The sequence below is a fragment of the Triticum urartu genome, chromosome 4, assembly GCF_003073215.2.
Source record: "Triticum urartu cultivar G1812 chromosome 4, Tu2.1, whole genome shotgun sequence".
NCBI lineage: Eukaryota > Viridiplantae > Streptophyta > Magnoliopsida > Poales > Poaceae > Triticum > Triticum urartu.
The window spans coordinates 567,112,701-567,135,337 of NC_053025.1; the positions used below are offsets into that span (position 1 = coordinate 567,112,701).

Below are 22,637 nucleotides of genomic sequence, written 5' to 3' on the forward strand. Positions count from 1 at the left end.
AACATGCCCATCTCTAGCGCGGCACAACACATAAGAAGGGTTAAAGTCGCCAGCCTTGTTGGGAAGGGGAGCGTTTCCCTTCTTGGCACCACTACCCTTCACGGAGTTTTTCTCCTTCTCCTTAGTAGCACCCTCACCCTCCCTCACAAAGGTTTGCTTGAGAGGAGGAGGTCATTTGGACTTGTCATTCTTCTTATCGTTCTTGGACTTGGACACGTACCCAATCCCTTCCTTGGCCACAACTCCCTTTTGGTTGGTCAAGAGGTCGTTGAGGCTCTTCTCGCCTGGTATGCAAGACACAAGACCTTTCTCAAGTTGCACCTTTAGCTTAGCGTTCTCCTCAACAAGATTCACATGCTCACAACACGGGTTAGTAGCATTTGCATTATCAACTAACATCATACGAGGAAAGGTGGCTTTCTCCTTGGTTAGATTTACTTGGAGTTGATCATGAGACTCTTTGAGGGTAGCATGAGCACCCTCCAAGACCTTGTGAGCCTTGTCAAGTAGATCAAACTCCTCTTTGAGTCTAGCAACATAAACCCCAAGTTTGGCCTTCTCAGAGTTTAGCACACGAGAAACCACGAGAGCATGATCAAAATCTTTCTTTAATTTAGCACGATCATCGTTGTATGACTCCTCAAGAGCCAAACGAAGACCACGCTCTTCCTCAAGAGCATAGGAAAGATCCGAAATCTCATCGGCATAGTCACGACTATGCCCCTCCATCTTGGAGATGGTATCTTCATGAGACTCGATCACGCCATTGGCTTCACCAAGTTGTTCCAAGAGAGCAACAAAATGCTTCTTGGATTTACCCTTGAGTTTACCCATAAAGGACTCAAACTCATTTTTCTCCACATTAGATCCCTCACATTCATCAATGCAATCCGTCAAGGAAGGATTATTAATTATGGTAGTTTTGATGTTGGGAGTTGTTGGGGAACGTAGCAGAAATTCAAAATTTTCCTACGTGTCACCAAGATCTATCTATGGAGAGACTAGCAACAAGGGGAAGGAGAGTGCATCTACATACCCTTGTAGATCGCTAAGCGGAAGCGTTCAAGTGAACGGGGTTGACGGAGTCGTACTCGTCGTGATTCAAATCACCGATGACCAAGTGCCGAACGCACGGCACCTCCGCGTTCAACACACGTGCAGCCCGGTGACGTCTCCCACGCCTTGATCCAGCAAGGAGAGAGGGAGAGGTTGAGGAAGACTCCATCCAGCAGCAGCACAACGGCGTGGTGGTGATGGAGGAGCGTGGCAATCCTGCAGGGCTTCGCCAAGCACCACAGAAGAGGAGGGAGAGAGAGATGCAGGGCTGCACCAACGAGAGATCGAATCGTATATCTTATGGGCAGCCCTAGGCCTCATATATATAGGGGAAGGGGAGGGGCTGCGCCCCTTCTAGGGTTCCCACCCCCTAGGGGGGCGGCAGCCCTAGATGGGGATCAAGGATGGCGGCCAAGAGGGGGAGAGGAGAGGGAGGCGCACCAATATGGGCCTTAAGGCCCATATCCCTTAGGGTTTGCCCCCTTTCCACCTCTTAGGCGCCATGGGCCCTTGTGGGAGGCGCACCAGCCCACTAAGGGGCTGGTCCCTCACCACTCTTAGCCCACGCAAGCCTCCGGGGTTGGTGGCCCCACTTGGTGGACCCCCGGGACCCTCCCGGTGGTCCCGGTACATTACCGATAAACCCCGAAACTCTTCCGGTGACCAAAACAGGACTTCCCATATATAAATCTTTACCTCCGGACCATTCCGGAACTCCTCGTGACGTCCGGAATCTCATTCGGGACTCCGAACAACATTCAGTAACCACATACAAGCTTCCTTTATAACCCTAGCGTCATCGAACCTTAAGTGTGTAGACCCTACGGGTTCGGGAGACATGCAGACATGACCGAGACGTTCTCCGGTCAATAACCAACAGCGGGATCTGGATACCCATGTTGGCTCCCACATGTTCCACGATGATCTCATCGGATGAACCACGATGTCAAGGACTTAATCAATCCCGTATACAATTCCCTTTGTCTATCGGTACGATACTTGCCCGAGATTCGATCGTCGGTATCCCGATACCTTGTTCAATATCATTACCGGCAAGTCTCTTTACTCGTTCCGTAACACATCATCCCGTGATCAACTCCTTGATCACATTGTGCACATTATGATGATGTCCTACCGAGTGGGCCCAGAGATACCTCTCCGTTTACACGGAGTGACAAATCCCAGTCTCGATTCGCGCCAACCCAACAGACACTTTCGGAGATACCTGTAGTGTACCTTTATAGTCACCCAGTTACGTTGTGACGTTTGGTACACCCAAAGCATTCCTACGGTATCCGGGAGTTGCACAATCTCATGGTCTAAGGAAATGATACTTGACATTAGAAAAGCTTTAGCATACGAACTACATGATCTTGTGCTAGGCTTAGGATTGGGTCTTGTCCATCACATCATTCTCCTAATGATGTGATCCCGTTATCAACGACATCCAATGTCCATGGTCAGGAAACCGTAACCATCTATTGATCAACGAGCTAGTCAACTAGAGGCTTACTAGGGACATGGTGTTGTCTATGTATCCACACATGTATCTGAGTTTCCTATCAATACAATTCTAGCATGGATAATAAACGATTATCATGAACAAGGAAATATAATAATAACTAATTTATTATTGCCTCTAGGGCATATTTCCAACAGTCTCCCACTTGCACTAGAGTCAATAATCTAGTTCACATCGCCATGTGATTAACACTCATAGTCACATCGCCATGTGACTAACACCCAAAGAGTTCTGGGTTTGATCATGTTGCTTGTGAGAGAGGTTTTAGTCAACGGGTCTGAACCTTTCAGATCCGTGTGTGCTTCACAAATCTCTATGTCATCTCCTAGATGTAGCTACCACGTTCTATTTGGAGCTTATTCCAAATAACTGTTCTACTTGGAGCTATTCTAAATTGTTGCTCCATTATACGTATCCGGTATCTCTACTCAGAGCTATCCGGATAGGTGTTAAGCTTGCATCGACGTAACCCTTTACGACGAACTCTTTTACCACCTCCATAATCGAGAAAATTCCTTAGTCCACTAGTTACTAAGGATAACTTTGACTACTGTCCTGTGATCCATTCTTGGATCACTCTTGTACCCCTTGACTGACTCATGGCAAGGCACACTTCAGGTGCGGTACACAGCATAGCATACTGTAGAGCCTATGTCTTAAGCATAGGGGACGACCTTCGTCCTTTCTCTCTATTCTGCCGTGGTCGAGCTTTAAGTCTTAACTTCATACCTTACAACTCAGGCAAGAACTCCTTCTTTGACTGATCCATCTTGAACACCTTCAAGATCATGTCAAGGTATGTGCTCATTTGAAAGTACCATTAAGAGTTTTGATCTATCCTTATAGATCTTGATGCTCAATGTTCAAGTAGCTTAATCCAGGCTTTCCATTGAAAAATACTTTCCAAATAACCCTATATGCTTTCCAGAAATTCTACGTCATTTCTGATCAACAATATGTCAACATATACTTATCAGAAATTCTATAGTGCTCCCACTCACTTCTTTGGAAATACAAGTTTCTCATAAACTTTGTATAAACCCAAAATCTCTGATCATATCATCAAAGTGTACATTCCAACTCCGAGATGCTCACTCCGGTCCTCAGAAGGATTGCTGGAGCTTTGCATCCTTATTAGCATCTTTTCAGGATTGACAAAACCTTTCGGTTGTATCACATGCAACCTTTCCTCAATAAAATCGTCGAGGAAACAATGTTTTGACATCCCATCTGCAAGATTTCATAAATAATGCAGTGACTGCTAATATAATTCCAACAGACTCTTAGCATCGCTACGAGTGAGAAAATCTCACCGTAGTTAACTCCTTGAACTTGTCAGAAAACATCTTAATGACAAGTCGAGCTTTCTTAATGGTGACATTTACCATCATTGTCCGTCTTCCTTTTAAAATCCATCTACACTCAACAGCCTTACGACCATCAAGTAGTTCTTCCAAAGTCTACACTTTGTTTACATACATGGATCCTCTCTCGGATTATATGGCCTCAAGCCATTTATCGGAATCCAGGCCCACCATCGCTTCTCCATAGCTCGTAGGTTCATTGTTGTCTAGCAACATGACTTCCAAGACAGGATTACGTACCACTCTGAAGTAGTACGCATCCTTGTCATCCCACGAGGTTTGGGAGTGACTTGATCCGAAGTCTCATGATCAATATCATAAGCTTCCACTTCAATTGGTGTAGGTGCTACAGGAACAACTCTTTGTGCCCTGCTATACACTAGTTGAAGTGACGGTTCAATAACCTCATCAAGTCTCCACCATCCTCCCACTCAATTCTTTCGAGAGAAACTTTTCCTCGAGAAAGGACCCGATTCTATAAACAATCCTTTATTGCTTTCGGATCTGAGACAGGAGGTATACCCAACTATTTTTGGGTTGTCCTATGAAGATGCATTTATCTGCTTTGGGTTCGAGCTTATCGGCCTGAAACTTTTCCACATAAGCGTCACAGCCCCAAACTTTTAAGAAATGACAGCTTAGGTTTCTCTAAACCATAGTTCATACGGTGTCATCTCATCGGAATTACGTGGTGCCCTATTTAAAGTGAATGTGGTTGTCTCTAATGCTTAACCCATAAACTATTGTGGTAATTCGATAAGAGACATCATGGTATGCATCATATCCAATAGGGTGCAGTTATGATGTTCGGACACACCATCACACTATGGTGTTCCAGGCTGTATTAGTTGTGAAACGATTTCCACAATGTCTTAATTTTGTGCCAAACTCGTAATTCAGATATTCATCTCTATGATCATATCATAGATCTTTTATCCTCTTGTCACGACGATCTTTCAACTTCACACTGAAATTACTTGAACCTTTCAATAATTTAGACTCGTGATTCATCAAGTAAATGTACTCAACATCTACTCAAATCATCTGTGAAGAAAGAACACAACGATATCCACTACATGCCTCAGCACTCATTGGACTGCACACATCAAAATGTATTACTTCCAACAATTTGCTTTCTAGTTCCATTTTACTGAAACCGAGGCTTTCAGTCATCTTGCCCATGTGGTATGATTTGCATGCCTCAAGTGATTCAAAATCAAGTGAGTCCAAACGGTCCATTTGCATGGAGTTTCTTCATGCATACACACCAATAGACATGGTTCGCATGTCTCAAACTTTTCAAAAATGAGTGAGTCCAAAGATCCATCAACATGGAGCTTCTTCATGCGTTTTATACCGATATGACTTACGTGGCTGTGCCACAAGTAGGTGGTACTATCATTACTATCTTTTGGCATGAACATGTGTATCACTACGATCGAGATCCAATAAACCATTCATTTTAGGTGTAAGACCATTGAAGGTATTATTCAAATAAACAGAGTAACCATTATTCTCCTTAAATGAATAACCGTATTGCGATAGACATAATCCAATCATGTCTATGCTCAACGCAACCACCAATCTCGATGGTAGAGGGAGCGTGCGATGCATGATCATATCAACATTGGAAACACTTCCAACACATATCATCAGCTCACCTTTAGCTAGTCTCCGTTTATTCCGTAGCTTTTATTTCGAGTTACTAACACTTAGCAACCGAACCGGTATCTAATACCCTGGTGCTACTAGGAGTACTAGTAAAGTACACATTAACATAATGTATATCCAATATACTTCTATCGACCTTGCCAGCCTTCTAATCTACCAAGTATCTAGGGTAAATCTGCTCCAGTGGCTGTTCCCCTTATTACAGAAGCACTTAGTCTCGGGTTTGGGTTCAACCTTGGGTTTCTTCACTAGAGCAGCAGCTGAATTGCCGTTTCATGAAGTATCCCTTTGTTCCCTTGCCCTTCTTGAAACTAGTGGTTTCACCAACCATCAACAATTGATGCTCCTTCTTGATTTCTACTTTTGTGGTGTCAAACATCACGAACATCTCAAGGACCATCATATATGTCCCTGATATAGTTCATCACGAAGCTCAAGCAGCTTGGTGGTAATGACTTCGGAGAACCATCACTATTTCATCTGGAAGATCAACTCCCACTCGATTCAAGCGAATGTTGTACTCAGACAATCTGAGCACAAGCTCAACAATTGAGCTTTTCTCCCTTAGTTTGCAGGCTAAGAAAATCGTCGGAGGTCTTATACCTCTTGACGTGGGCACGAGCCTGAAATCCCAATTTCAGCCCTCAAAACATCTTATATGTTTCGCGATGTTTCAAAAACGTCTTTGGTGCCTCAACTCTAAACCGTTTAACTGAACTATCACGTAGTTATCAAAACGTGTATGTCAGATGTTCACAACATCCACAGACAACGTTCGAGGTTCAGCACACTGAGCGGTGCATTAAGGACATAAGCCTTCTAAGAAGCAATGAGGACAATCCTCAGTTTATGGACCTAGTCCGCACAATTGCTACTATCAACTTTCAACTAATTTTTCTCTAGGAACATAACTAAACAGTAGAACTGAAGCGCGAGCTACGACATAATTTGCAAATTCCTTTTGACTATGTTCAGGATAATTAAGTTCATCTTATGAACTCCCACTCAGATAGACATCCCTCTAGTCATCTAAGTGATTACATGATCCGAGTCAACTAGGCCGTGTCCGATCATCACGTGAGACAGACTAGTCAACATCGGTGAACATTTTCATGTTGATCATATCTACCATACGACTCGTGCTCGACCTTTCGGTCTTCTGTGCTCCGAGGCCATGTCTGTACATGCCAGGCTCGTCAAGTCAACCTAAGTGTTTGCATGTGTTCCGAGGCCATGTCTGTACATGCTAGGCTCATCAACACCCGTTGTATATGAACGTATGAATCTAACACCCGATCATCACGTGGTGCATTGAAACTACGAACTGTCGCAACGGTGCACAGTTAGGGGGAACACTTTCTTGAAATTTTTATGAGGGATCATCTTATTTACTACCGTCGTTCTAAGTAAACAAGATGTATAAACATGATAAACATCACATGCAACCAAATAATAGTGACATGATATGGCCAATATCATATAGCTCCTTTGATCTCCATCTTGGGGCTCCATGATCATCTTGTCACCGGCATGACACCATGATCTCCATCATCATGATCTCCATCATCGTGTCTCCATGAAGTTGTCACGTCATCTATTACTTCTACTACTACAACTAACGGTTAGCAATAAAGTAAAGTAATCACATGACGTTTATGTTGACACGCAGGTCATAAATAAATTAAGACAACTCCTATGGCTCCTGCCGGTTGTCATACTCATTGACATGCAAGTCGTGATTCCTATTACAAGAACATGATCAATCTCATACATCACTTATATCATTCATCACATCCTTTGGCCATATCACATCACATAGCATACCCTGCAAAAACAAGTTAGACGTCCTCTAATTGTTGTTTGCATGTTTTACGTGGCTGCTATGGGTTTCTAGCAAGAACGTTTCTTACCTACGCAAAGACCACAACGTGATATGCCAATTGCTATTTACCCTTCATAAGGACCCTTTTCATCGAATCCGATCTGACTAAAGTAGGAGAGACAGACACCCGCTAGCCACCTTATGCAACTAGTGCATGTCAGTCGGTGGAACCTGTCTCACGTAAGAGTACGTGTAAGGTCGGTCCGGGCCGCTTCATCCCACGATGCCGCCGAATCAAGATAAGACTAGTAACGGCAAGCATATTGAACAAAATCAATGCCCACAACTACTTTGTGTTCTACTCGTGCATAGAAACTACACATAGACCTAGCTCATGATGCCACTCTGTTGGGGAACGTAGCAGAAATTCAAAATTTTCCTACGTGTCACCAAGATCTATCTATGGAGAAACCAGCAACGAGGGAAGGAGAGTGCATCTACATACCCTTGTAGATCGCTAAGCGGAAGCGTTCAAGTGAACGGGGTTGATGGAGTCGTACTCGTCGTGATCAAATCACCGATGATCAAGTGCCGAACGCACGGCACCTCCGCGTTCAACACACGTACAGCCCGGTGACGTCTCCCACGCCTTGATCCAGCAAGGAGAGAGGGAGAGGTTGAGGAAGACTCCATCCACAGCAGCAGCACAACGGCGTGGTGGTGATGGAGGAGCGTGGCAATCCTGCAGGGCTTCGCCAAGCACCACAGAAGAGGAGGGAGAGAGAGATGCAGGGCTGCACCAACGAGAGATCGAATCGTATATCTTATGGGCAGCCCTAGGCCTCATATATATAGGGGAAGGGGAGGGGCTGCGCCCCTTCTAGGGTTCCCACCCCCTAGGGGGGCGGCAGCCCTAGATGGGGATCAAGGATGGCGGCCAAGAGGGGGAGAGGAGAGGGAGGCGCACCAATATGGGCCTTAAGGCCCATATCCCTTAGGGTTTGCCCCCTTTCCACCTCTTAGGCGCCATGGGCCCTTGTGGGAGGCGCACCAGCCCACTAAGGGGCTGGTCCCTCACCACTCTTAGCCCACGCAAGCCTCCGGGGTTGGTGGCCCCACTTGGTGGACCCCCGGGACCCTCCCGGTGGTCCCGGTACATTACCGATAAACCCCGAAACTCTTCCGGTGACCAAAACAGGACTTCCCATATATAAATCTTTACCTCCGGACCATTCCGGAACTCCTCGTGACGTCCGGAATCTCATTCGGGACTCCGAACAACATTCAGTAACCACATACAAGCTTCCTTTATAACCCTAGCGTCATCGAACCTTAAGTGTGTAGACCCTACGGGTTCGGGAGACATGCAGACATGACCGAGACGTTCTCCGGTCAATAACCAACAGCGGGATCTGGATACCCATGTTGGCTCCCACATGTTCCACGATGATCTCATCGGATGAACCACGATGTCAAGGACTTAATCAATCCCGTATACAATTCCCTTTGTCTATCGGTACGATACTTGCCCGAGATTCGATCGTCGGTATCCCGATACCTTGTTCAATATCATTACCGGCAAGTCTCTTTACTCGTTCCGTAACACATCATCCCGTGATCAACTCCTTGATCACATTGTGCACATTATGATGATGTCCTACCGGGTGGGCCCAGAGATACCTCTCCGTTTACACGGAGTGACAAATCCCAGTCTCGATTCGCGCCAACCCAACAGACACTTTCGGAGATACCTGTAGTGTACCTTTATAGTCACCCAGTTACGTTGTGACGTTTGGTACACCCAAAGCATTGCTACGGTATCCGGGAGTTGCACAATCTCATGGTCTAAGGAAATGATACTTGACATTAGAAAAGCTTTAGCATACGAACTACATGATCTTGTGCTAGGCTTAGGATTGGGTCTTGTCCATCACATCATTCTCCTAATGATGTGATCCCGTTATCAACGACATCCAATGTCCATGGTCAGGAAACCGTAACCATCTATTGATCAACGAGCTAGTCAACTAGAGGCTTACTAGGGACATGGTGTTGTCTATGTATCCACACATGTATCTGAGTTTCCTATCAATACAATTCTAGCATGGATAATAAACGATTATCATGAACAAGGAAATATAATAATAACTAATTTATTATTGCCTCTAGGGCATATTTCCAACAGGAGTTACCTTGTTGGTGGATTTAGCCATGAGGCACTTGGCGGTGATGTTCTCATTGGGTGAGTCGAAGAGAGATAGTCGTGGAGTTTTTGCAATGGCAACGGAGGCCATGGCAACCGACTCACCATCTTCATCATCATCATCATCCTCATGGTACTCTTCTTGAACCACCAATGCCTTGTGAGGGGTTTTCTTGATGAAGTTGCTCTTGTTGGGAAAAGACTTGGATTTGTCCTTTCGAATGAGCTTACCACCATTGTCTTCCCTCTTCTCATACGGGCACTCCACAACAAAATGACTCACATTGCCACAATTGTAGCAAGTCCTTACACGTTGCTTGCTCTTCGTGCCACTTGAGTTGTTCTTGTTGAAGTTTGGCCTTGAGTTTTTCTTACTCCAAAATTGCCTTGAAGCAAGTGCCATGTGTTCATGATAGGCATACTTTGTATCTTCGGGGTTGCTTTCCTCTTCTTCCTCCTCTTCTTCTTCAACGCATACCTTGGCCTTCAATGCAAGGTTGGGCTTATTTGCCCTTTGAGAATGAACACCGCATTGTCGGCGGTCTTGTCCAAGATGTTCATAGCCACAAACTAATCCAACACTTCACTTGAGGTCAAAGTGTGGAAGTCCGTCCTTTGACGAATGACGGAGGACATGGCCTTGTGGTAAGGCATCATTGCCTTGAGGAATTTGCGCTTGATCCAATTGTCATTCGTGTCCTTGCTCCCGTGATCTCGGAGTGAGACCGCGAGCTTGTTACTCTCCGATAAAGCTCACGAGGTTCTTCATCTTCTTTCATTGCAAACTCATCGGCTTCATCTTGCACTACTTCATAGTTGGAGCGTTGAATGCTTGCGCTTCCCCGGTAGAGAGAGACAACACAAAGCCATGCATCTTTGGCCAAGGCGAAGGGACGAAGGTGAGGTAGATCTTCGGGTGGAATTGCATCTTGAATGATAAAGAGAGCATTCTCATTGAATTGATTATCCGTGGCTTCTTGAGGAGTGAAGTTGCTTGGATCATGCGGATGGAAACCTTCTTCAATGTTTCTCCAAAGATTAGTGTTCACATGATTTAAATGACGCTTAAAGCGATAAACCCAAGAATCAAAGTCCTCATTTTTCATAATCTTAGGGGGAGGACCGGCATGATTCAAATGAGTGGAAGGAACCGGTCCACCATAAACAAGTGGTGGTTCCACATGAGCAAAGATGCCGGTGCCATTCTTACCACTAGAAGAAGGAGCCTTTTTACTACTAGCTTCCCCCTTGTCGGAGATAGCATCCGTCACCTTGTCAGTGGGAACACCCACTTTCAACGGTGCAGTGGATAGTTTAAGCCCTTCAATGAATTTGGTAAACATGCTTTCAACCACGGTCGTCATGGAGTTTTTCAATGTCTCCAAGGCCACATTGAACTCCTCACGAGAGATCGAGGTTCCCCCATCGCCCATAGACGAGATCGGATTCACACCGGAGTGTTCCTCCACACCGTCTACGGTATCAACCATACTCTTCGGACGACAAAGTCCTTAGTAAAGAGATGAGGCTCTGATAGCAATTTAAAGGATCGATAAGGTTGACTAGAGGGGGATGAATAGGCAACTAACAATTTTTAACTTTTCTTTACCAAATTAAACTTTGCATCAAAGTAGGTTGTCTAGATGTGCAACTAGGTGAGCAACCTATATGATGCAACAACAACAAACAAACAAGCAAGCAAGATAAGTAACACTAAAGAGTTTGCACAAGTAAAGGTAAGAGATAACCAAGAGTGGATCCGGTGAAGACGAGGATGTGTTGCCGAAGTTCCTTCCTTTTGAGGGAAAGTACGTCTCCGTTAGAGCGGTGTGGAGGCACAATGCTCCCCAAGAAGCCACTAGGGCCACCGTATTCTCCTCACGCCCTCACACAATGCGAGATGCCATGATTCCACTATTGGTCCCCTTGAAGGCGGCGACCGGACCTTTACAAACAAGGTTGGGGCAATCTACACAACTTAATTGGAGGCTCCCAACAATACCACGAAGCTTCACCACAACGGACTATGGCTCCATGGTGACCTCAACCGTCTAGGGTGCTCAAACACCCAAGAGTAACAAGATCGGCTAGGGATAGGTGGGGGAATCAAAAATCTCTTGGTGGAAGTGTAGATCAGGGCCTTCTCAACCACTTCCGAGCAAATCAACAAGTTTGATTGGCTAGGGAGATAGATCGGCCGAAAATGGAGCTTGGAGCAATAATGGAGCTTGAGGGGGAAGAGATAAGTCAAATGGGAAGAAGGGGACCCCGTTTTATAGTGGGGGCAACAATCCAACCGTTGCCCGACTAAACAGCCCCGCAGAGGACGGTACTACCGCGGGAGACAGCGGTACTGCCGCTGGGTTAAGCGGTACTACCGCTCCCTTCAGCGGTACTGCCGCGCAGAACGAAAGGTGAAGGGAACGAGGGAACCGGACGGTACTGCTGCGGAGGAAGGGCGGTACTGCCGCAAATGAGCGGTACTGCCGCAGCGAGGTACCACACAATCCGACACAGGAAAAGACCCCTCGAATCGACGCGGTAGGGACCTGGCAAGCCAGCGGTAGTACTGCTGCGGAGGCACCGGCGGTACTACCGCTGCAAAGCGGTACTGCCGCTTGTGACCCCTCAGCGGTACTACCGCTGGGTACCACTATACTACCGCTGGGACCCAGACAAAACCCACAAGAAGAGAGAAGATCTCTCCATAGAAGCGGAAGGGCTCGGAGGATGAGAAGCGGATGTGTACGTGATGATTCCACCCAAGCAATACCAAAGTGGACCCCTCTTGATAGTACGGTGCCCTCTACGCAACTAGTACACCGAGAAAGAAACGAAAGAGCTACGCCGTCTTGAGTGACACTCCGAGGGAAAGAAATCATCTCGTGCCAAGGATGAATCTCTGAAATGCTCAAAGCACACGATTAGTCCGCAAACACGTTGTCATCAATCACTAAAACCACATCGAGAGAGATATGCCTCAACACTTCCCTTTTTCCTATTCCATGTGGGAGGTGGAATCCTACTAGGACTAGGGAGTCCTAGTAGGACTCCACACTTTGGGCGTGCCCTATGAGGGTCGGCCTCCTCCTCCCTCCATCCTTTATATACGTGGCCAGGGGGCACCCCATAGACACACAAGTTGATTGTTTCCAGCCGTATGCGGTGCCCCCTCCACCATAATCCACCTTGGTCATATCTTCGTAGTGCTTAGACGAAGCACTGCGCCGGTAGCTTCATCATCACCGTCATCACGCCGTCGTGCTGACGAAGCTCTCCCTCGACACTCTGCTGGATCGTGAGTTCGTGGGACGTCACCGAGCTGAACGTGTGCAGATCGCGGAGGTGCCGTACATTCGGTACCACGATCGGTCGATCGTGAAGACGTATAACTACGTCAACCGCGTTATCATAACGCTTCCGCTTTCGGTCTACGAGGGTACGTGGACAACACTCTCCCCTCTCGTTGCTATGCATCACCATGATCTTGCGTGTGCGTAGGAATTTTTTTGAAATTACTACGTTCCCAAACACATGGCTGTCATGGATACGAGCGGAGTGGGAGAGAAGTGGATGTGGGTCGGCTTGGCGGGGCGGATAGGGAGCAAGCCAATGTGGCTAGGGCAGGGGGTCGTCCAGATGGGTCGTGTTTTTCGTTTGACCGGTCAGTGACCGGGCCACTTACCAAGGCGTTTGAGACCGGCTTGAGGTGTCGGCTGTAGATGTTCTTACGATTGGGACAAGGCAACCAGCAACGCCGGAGCCGGAGCGCCGGGTGCAGGCGACCGTCGGTGCGGCAATAAGCAGAAACTCCTCTAGTAAGCTACTATTACTATCTGAATTACTTCATTTGTAAAGAAATATATAAGAACGTTTGGATCACTAAAGTAGTGATCTAAATGCTCTTATATTTCTTTATGTAGGAAGTATTTAGAGCATCTCCAATAGGCACGTAACCGCCCGGCGCGCTAAATATTTTTACAGCATCGGAATAGTCTTTTTTTGCGCGGAGCAGGGTGCTTGCTCCAGCAGCTGCTGCAAAATATTGCGTGGGCGAGCAGCTCCAGCGGGCGCGCTAAATTTACAGCACGCACCTAGCACAAACAACATTTCACACTCAAAATAGAACCAAAACAATCAAACACACAAAAAAAATCAACAATAAATAGTTCAATTTATTACAACTCAAACAAATAGTTTATTTCCAATACAACAAATAGTTCAACAATACAACATCAAACTAGTTTTGTCGGCCATTCCATGTTCATCACTCCTCGATTAGATCCTTTTGAAGATCATCATCCGTTTTGGCACGTCAAATGGCATGATAGGAGGCAACAAATCGGGACACCCTCTCAGTCCTCCTCCGCACTCGCACGAGACGTCCCAACAACTCATACTGAAAATAGTCTAAATCTTTCTCACGCTCATTCTTGATGATCATGTTATGCATGATCACACAAGCGTTCATGATGTACCAAAGGATCTTTTGATCCCAAAATCTAGCCGGTCCTCTCACAATAGGAAATTGTACTTGCAAAATCCTGAAAGCTCTCTCCGCATCTTTCCTAGCCGCCGCCTGAGAATTGTGGAAATCAAGATTTTTCTTACCTTCCGGTTTTTTCAACGGCTTCACAAATGTTTGTCACTTTGGTTAGATGCCATCCGCAAGATAGTAACCATGGTTGTATGTATGACCATTTGCTACAAACTCCAACGGTGTAGTTTCACCATTTGCAATCTTATTCATGAGTTGTGACTGATTAAGAACGTTGATGTCGTAGAAAGATCCAGGCATTCCAAAAAAAAACATGTCAAATCCAAGTCTCCTGATCGGCCACTACTTCAAGGATTATAGTGAAACCCTTTTTCTGGCCGTGGAATTGTCCATGACATGTCTTAGGACAGTTCTTCTAACTCCAGTGCATGCAATATATTGAGCCAAGCATACCTGGGAACCCGCGAGTTTTGGTCATCTCCAAAAGCCTTGCGGTATCTTCAGCATTGGGAGCTCTCAAATATTCCGGACCAAACACTTGCACAATTCCTACTGCGAAGCACTTGACACACATGACGGCTTGACTCTCACCCATGGCCAAGTGGTCATCAACTAGATCCGTCGGAATACCGTATGCCAACATACGCAAAGCGGCTATCACCTTTTGAAAGGTGCTATGCCCGAGTTCTCCGGCGACATTCCTCATTTGCTGAAAAAACCGATCATGGCTCGCCAGTTTCTCTGCAATGCGTTTAAACAACTCGATGCTCATCTAAACTCGATGCTCATCCTAAAACGGCGCCGAAAGTAGGACTCGGGGTATGTGAGATTCTTCACAAAATAGTTCCTCGGCAATCTGTTGTGGGCATCGATCTTATCCCTCCAATATTTCTGACGACCCATAACTGAACCGTCGTGCTTCGGCTTTTTATTGATGTGCAACTAGGATCATTGTGAGGTCCTCCCTCTCGAATACCAAATTCTTCGTCGGAAGAATCCTATGACGAACTCATCTACAATATTGAATTTAAACTAGTTTATAAAACTACAAACAACATGCACCAAAATCATCTACAAAATATAAAGTTGAAGCAATACATACCTTGCAAGCGTTTTGTCAAACACCTTCTGGGCGGAGACCTGCAATGGGCCGCCAGGTGTTGTTCGTCGGAGGAATGGTGCGCTCGAGGGGCGGCGGCGACGAGAGGAGGTGGAGAAAGCAGCGGCGGCGCGCGGGGATAGGCCGGGGAAGCGCCGATGGGTCGCCGGAGCAAATGAGGAAGGTGCATGCGGTGGCGCCAGCGCCTGGAGGTCTCAAATTTCGCGGGGAGTGAAATCGCGCGCGAGTCGTCGCTTTCCAGCGCGTGGGAGCGGGCGCATGAAATAAGCGACACGCGATACCGTTTTCCTCCACACGCTGAACCCATTATACCACGCGCGCGATTATTATGCGGCTGCTGTAGCGCCCGTTTCAGGTCCGCATGTGCGAAAAAAACATTTTTTCCGCCGTGCGGCTAAGATAGCGCGGCTGTTTGAGATGTTCTTAGTTATAAACTGAGCTCACTCTTCACAGCCTCTTTAGCTACGCGTACGCGAGGCCAGGCGCGTTGGCAGATCCATGCCGGCCACGGTCAGGCACCCGTCATGGCCGGCGCCGATCCGCAGAGGCATGGACACGACCATGTCCATTACTCCCCATCATGCACGCAGCGCAAACGGATGGCCCCGGCCTGCCCACGACCTCCATGCCATTTCCGCCACGCACAACCAACGGGAGAAACAACAATCTGATCGATGAGTTCCTCGCAGCAGTGGATTGGACGTTGAGCGCATCGAAATTCCCTGACCGGTGATGATCCTTCCGAAAACAGTGAGCGAGCGCCCACCCCTTTCGCGCCGTGTGCTCTGCCCTTGCGGTTTGGATGCGAGCGGGGAGAATTTTTCGCAGCGAGCGCTGTGCCTTTGCGCCCCACCACCACACCTCCATCCCCCGAGCGCCCCACGATCTTTATTTATCATGGACTTTACTGCTGATCCTGCAAAGCTTTCCTCATCGCTGAAAGTTTTCGTCAGGCCACTTTCAGAGAAGCTTTTACCCAAGCAATCTTGGGTGATACAGTTTCAGAAAAGAGCTACGTCCCAACATTCAAAAAAAAAAAAAGAGCTACGTGGAGCAGATATTTACGAGAGTTGAGTGCGGTTGCTTCGGCGGCAAACATTGATCAGTTGGGAAGCCATGCTTATCGGGAGAGTTAATGGCAGACGAGGGCGAAGCTACGCCTGACCTAATAACCACTCATGGTCGATGAACCCCTCGATCGGGACCATGGATGGACACGCACGAAAGCAACCAAGGCAGGGCAGGCACACACCTACATGCCTGCCTGCTCCCATCAACGCAACGCAACGCAACGCAAGCCACGATCGATCCCATCAGTCAGTTAGCTGCACGTAATCATCCACATACACCGCTCCTTTCCGCCGCGCCGGGCAACGCCCGGCACGAGGTCCCCCGGCGACGGCCTCCACGTACCACGCCGCGCTCCGGTAGCCGGGCCGGGCCCCGGACGCCGATCGATGCCGACGTACCGTCCGCTCCCCCACCCCACCCCACCCATCATGCATGCATGCATGCTTCCTTGGCCGATCTCCATGCACGCGTCGATCAAAACGACCGACCGATCGTCGTCGTCGACCCCGGGCCGGCCACTCGAGTCCTCTTCTCCATCGTCTTCTCCGATCAGGCTTCGTTTTGAGCGCGTAAGGTACTGCGTGTAAAAGCGTACGTACGTAACCAGGTGCACGGGAATGATGGCCTCACGTAGGCAGGCAGGCACGGGGATCGGGTCATGGAAGAAAAGGGGTTTGTTCGCTTGCCTTGCCTCCCCTTTTTGCCGGTACGTAGTACGTGAGCGCATGGCATGCACAACTTGTGAGCAGGGGGGCGTTGCGACTTGCGAGAGGCAGGCAGGCCCTCGTACAGTACCTTTTGTTTCCTTGCACCTGTCATGACCCCCGATTCCCTGGCTGGCCTCCATCGACTTTTGGCATCCTGAATTACGGACACTCGCTCGATCGGAGAGGGCCGGCCGAGGAAAAGTTCAGGGACGGAGGGAGGGAGGGTAGCTAGCGACGCATCAAACCATCATCTCACTGATTTTATCTATCTGGATCGAAAATTTACCCAGGCTAGAAAACAAACAGTACAAGAAGAGGCCATTCTTGTGCTAGCAAGTGTCCGTCCATGTAGTACAGGAGTGCTAACAGTTTTGTGCTAAGTGTCCGTCCAGTCTTGTGGTAACAGAGGGGGAAAAATTGGCATTGAATGCATGATGTTGCCGTGTAACCTGACGGATCGTGGCTTTGACTGATTGGCGCATAGCATAAAGCCGGATACGACCTGCCTCTTCTCCCTGCTATCTCCCTTTTCTCGATGGAGCGAGCGAAAAGGGAGCCCCGGTCCTTGTCGACCGGGCATGGATGAATTTGCATCATATCGCTGTGCTCGCATTCCGCTGGCACAGTGACACGCACGTCGATCAGGGAGGGAGGGAGAGACAGAGACTGTTTCATCGCAAACCGATCCACACAATGCAAAAAGAAAGAAAAATCTCGACGAATAATTGAGACGGTACTGCATGACACTTTCAAACCCGTTTTCATCTAGTCCTCGGCTCTATCCTTATAATTTGACGACTAAAATTCCTGGAAGATGTCTGAGGGTAGAACCAAGGGTGGCACGGGGACAAATTTTCCGGTCAGGAATGGCACCAACGTCCCTTCTTACGGCTCGTCAGGCGGCACGCACGACACGGGGATGAGGGGGCCCGGTTCATCAACCAGCCGTATGGCTACAATCTCGGCAATCTGCACGCCCGGGCAGGTTCTTGGCTTCGATCTTACGTCGAGACGAGCCATAGGCCGGGGGCCGGCCGGCGGGACCGAACCGGGGCGGGAATCCGGGCCGGGCGGTCCCGGAGCTACACCACGCACACACACACATACATCCACCCGAGCTTGAGTGAGGATCCGGAGAAGCTCCCCATTACTCCTCCATAGCATTAGCAGCGACCGCTTGGATTGGATCCCACATCAACCCCCCCACAAAGTCATGTGCAAGTGCAGTCACTTCGGCACGGATAAGATAGATAGGGGCGTATGTGGGACGGGACAACCGGAATCAGGAGGCCGGCTTGGCTTGTGTGCGCGCGCGGTGCTCGTTTCGCTGCACGATCCGTGGCAAGCAACCCCCCGCCGGTGATTGGGCGGCGCGGCCCCGTCAGTTTCGTGTTCGGTCTAGCCTGGCCGGCGGCTGTGACCGACCGACCGACCGATGGGCTGTTCTGTTGGCGCGGCCGCAAGCTTTGCGTGTCGCGCGGCGTATTGATGGAACCGCCATGGCTTGTTAATTTGAATTGAACGAACCGACATGGCCTCTCGTCAAGTCCTTCCCGAATTGAACTGAATTATCTCCATAAATAAATAAAGCCAGTAAATGATGCATTATTCCCTTCCTTTCTTTGCCATTCCGCCCATAATTAGGAGAGCAAATGCCTCGGAATTCAGTTTCTGAGGGAAACGACGGTGGCAAAAATGGAGCTTCTCCCCAGTTATGTTTTCCAGCCAGAAACAACGCAGGCTCCTCCCGGGCACGAGACCAGCGGCCCGGCTCCGCTCCTGTCACCTGCAAAATGCCCGAACTGCCCTCCAAGCCTGGCCGCATTTGCACCCGCGATGCACCCGTTAACTACGAGCCAAGCGAGTGTAGGCGAGTCATTTCGCAACCTCGACCCACCTGTCAGAGCACACGTCGGACAGCATCGAGGATAGGGACGACCACGCGGGAGGCCACGCCTCATTTACGCCCGCCACGTCACCGCGCCCGGGGCCTTTAAATCCCGGTCCCCTCTCCCACTCCCCTCTTCGTCTTCTTCCGTGGGATTTCCTTCACACCACAGCCAACCAACAAATTGTAACTCGCTCCGTAAAACAAAGGGGAGGCAAAATAAACCCTAGCCGCGCCGATCGACCGCTATGCGGCCGGCGATCGCCGGAGCCCAGGATCGCCGCCTCTAGCCGCCGCGCCGATCAGTGCCCGCCCGCTCGCCTCCGCCGCCATGAGGCCCGCCACGGCGCAGATCGATCCGTCCCCGTCCCCGTCCCCCGCCGCGCTGGCCAAGTCGCGCCTCAAGCGCCTCTTCGAGCGCCAGGTGCTGCGGGTCTCGCCGGCGGAGCGGCTCCCGCCCGTCTCCGCCGGCGGGGACAAGGACAGGGAGAAGGATGACTTGGAGCCCAGCTCCGTGTGCCTGGACGGCATGGTCCGCAGCTTCCTGGAGGACGGCGGCGGCGCCGTCGGCGAGCGGGCCCCGGTCGCGCGCTGCTGCAACTGCTTCAACGGCGGCGACGCCTCCGACGACGAGGACGGGCCCGCCGCGGCCGAGGCGTCTGCCATCTCCGACGCCGCGGAGACCATCAAGGTAGGTAGTGCGCGTGGCGACGGCCGAGCGCTGATTTTTTTTTCATGATCGTCTTTGCTTCATCGCCGGCAGGCCGCTTGTCGCCGTCGATAACGCCAGGAACGAGCGCACGAACTGAACTGACCGTTCTCTTCCATTTCTCGGTGTGCGCTTTCAGGGCCTCGTCCACTGCGCCAGTCTCCGGGAGCGCAACCTGCTCGCCGACGTGTCCACGCTCGTGGAGCGCCACCGCGCGGCGGGGGCGCGCAAGCGCGACCTCCTCCGCCTCCTCGCGGCGTCCCTCCGCGCCATGGGCCACGACGCCGCGCTCTGCCTCTCCCGCTGGGACAAGTCGTCGTCCCACCCCGCCGGCGAGCACGCCTACGTGGACGTCCTCCTCCCCGCCGGCTCGGAGCGCGGCGACCGCGAGCGCGTGCTGGTGGACGTCGACTTCAGGTCCCAGTTCGAGGTGGCACGGCCCACCAAGGCCTACCGCGCCGTGCTGCAGCGGCTCCCGTCGGCGTTCGTCGGCAAGGAGGACCGGCTGCGCCTGCTGGTGGCCGCCGCCGCAGACTCCTCGCGCGCCAGCCTCAAGAAGCGCGGCCTCCATCTTCCACCGTGGCGGAAGCCCGAGTACATGCGCGCCAAGTGGCTGTCCCCCTACGAGCGCGAGGCGCCTCCTCCGGCGCCGGACGGCCCCGCCAGTGCCAGTGCCAGTGAGCTCGCCGACACCGGCGAGGGAGGCGAAGACGGAGCCAAAGCTTGATTAATCAAGGATCGGCCATTAGTTGATTATTTTTTTTCGCCTGGGGAATTTGCAGCGCAGTCCCCGGGCAGGGACCGGATGCAGATGTTTTTGCTATATTTTCGTCCTTTTTCTCTCTCATTTTGACCCTTTTGATGGGTAACGGAGTACTAGCAGTAACTTCCAGTAAGTACGTACCGGGAAGCAAGGAAGAGCAACTAAATAAATAAAAATTTAGTGTTTAGTCCAAATCTTTTTACTATGTTAAATTGTTGCTCTTACTCAGCAGCAGAGCAAATTTCTCACAGCTATGTGGCATCCAGTGGAGAAATGTGATCCTTCTGGAAGGGAACGAGACCATAAAAATGGGGTGAAATCGAACAGTAACCGACCTGTTGCAGATATGGAATGCACTGAGTGGCGAACTGAACTGACATGAGTAATTTGGGGTTGCTTTCTTGATCGGTTTCCGTATTATTGCCCACGCCGGAGGGATGGATGGCGTGCGGTGCAACTCGCTGGAGCTTGCCCGCCTGTGCGGAACAAGATACCCGGGAACTGACTGACAGCGCCTTCCATTCCCTGATCTGAAATCCTGGGCACGGAGACAGCGATATTCTCTGCATCAGTAAAAAAATAACCATTTTGTGAACTGACCGGGGGGCTGGACTGGAAGCGGCCAAAATGACGAATTCATCTCGGGATGAAGGGATTAAAAGAAGCGTCTCGAATAGTTTATGATAGCGAGGTGGGTGTACTGTGCAAGCGAGGCGAAAGCGAGGCTCTGCTCAGGTGACGGACGCAAGAACAAGTGGATAGGACCGTCCGTCCATAGGGAGGAGTAGTATTCTACATATATCTGCATCGGTGTACGCGCTCGTTCACGTATTTGTTTAATTCGGCGCCATAAACAAGTGCCGTAAACCCGAATCTTGGCGATAAGATAATCCGGGACGGGTCGGAGGGCCATGCGGAAGCGTAGATCTGTTCAGCTCAGCGCTCGCCTCCGGATCCTCTGCGATCTTTCCCTTGCTCGCGTACGCTTCCCATCGGATATAACGCTTGCTGCATGATTGGGGGAGAGGAGTATGGAGTGGTTCTGGAGTTAACCCTGTTGTCTGTTCTCAGCCTTCTTGCCGTGGAGGTGGAGTAATAAGTTTCTTGATGATCGCCTGGAGAGGAGGGGGTTTCTTTCTTGGACCAGATCGTGCATGTACTCCGCCGTGACGCTTGTCTAGATGCACCCCCTCATGAAGCATGTACTCGCACCTGCTGGTAGTACGGTGAGTGCTATCGTTCAACTGCTGCTGGTTTCTTTAATGGAAATCGCAAGGGCAGAAAAAAAGAAAAAGAAAACGTAGAGTGCTATCTGGACGCCATTAGTGATGGAGTTAAAATTAGCCCTGACAGAACGAACTACAATATGTCCTACTGCATGTCCCAGTTTTTGCTTGGACTTGGCCTGGAAATTCCGGTCCTGCTCCGGCCACTCTCTGCCCCTCGCCACCGGCCAAGATCTGCACCTTGTCACCTGCTCTGACCGGCCGTACGCGCCCCGCCGCGGGGCATCGATCGATCGGGCTGTGCCCGTGGCACGTACCTACGGTACAGCAACGCACTCCGGACTCCGGAGCGACCGTACTAGTACGAACGAGCGGCACGGCTCACGCGTCGCCGTCGTGGCCGTAAAATGTCGCGCGTTCCGGCGGCCGGCGTGCGACGGGACGGACCCTGCCAGGCCGGGCCCGTGCGCGAGCGATGGCACGCACGCATGCACGTCGCGTACCAGTCGGAGCAGCACGCGCGCGTGAGCGTGACCGACCACCTGCGCTGCGCTGCGCTACGTGTATCGCTGCATGCACCGCACGAACTGACTCAACAGCCGGTACAGTACAGTACAACGGACGCGCATTTACGTACGTACTCAGTATTCACCTCGCCAAGGCCAAGCCCCCGCCGCGCCGAGGGGGTCGGGTTTCGAACTTGAGATACTCCTGATCACGGGCTCAAGCTCGGAAAGAGGCTTGGGGCGGGGCACCGGCACTGTAGCTGTGGATGACACCGGCTCCACTGCGGACAAGTTGGATGCTGTCTTGGTTTCCTTTTTCTTTCTTTCTTTTTCGCGTCGTCCACTGACGCGGCTTTATTATTGCGCTGTGCCCCGCTGCCCATCACACGATGATTGCGCCCCCCCTTCCCGCTTTCGCCTTTCGCCCTCTCCTCTCTCCGGTCCGGGACGCAAAAGCGGGCGCCCCCTTTTTGTTTTGCTTCTGACCTGACGGACGGGGAAAAAGGGACAC

General features: G+C 50.1%; 1 protein-coding gene across 1 annotated transcript; it reads left to right on the forward strand.

The window, feature by feature from the left end:
• The first annotated feature begins 19,071 nt into the window (after positions 1–19,071).
• LOC125552726 lies at positions 19,072–20,588 on the forward strand. The gene is made up of 2 exons (XM_048716401.1): positions 19,072–19,613; positions 19,771–20,588. Exons 1-2 carry the CDS (start codon positions 19,254–19,256, stop codon positions 20,356–20,358), a joined length of 948 nt encoding a protein of 315 aa, XP_048572358.1. The 5' UTR covers positions 19,072–19,253; the 3' UTR covers positions 20,359–20,588.
• The last annotated feature ends 2,049 nt before the right edge of the window (positions 20,589–22,637 follow it).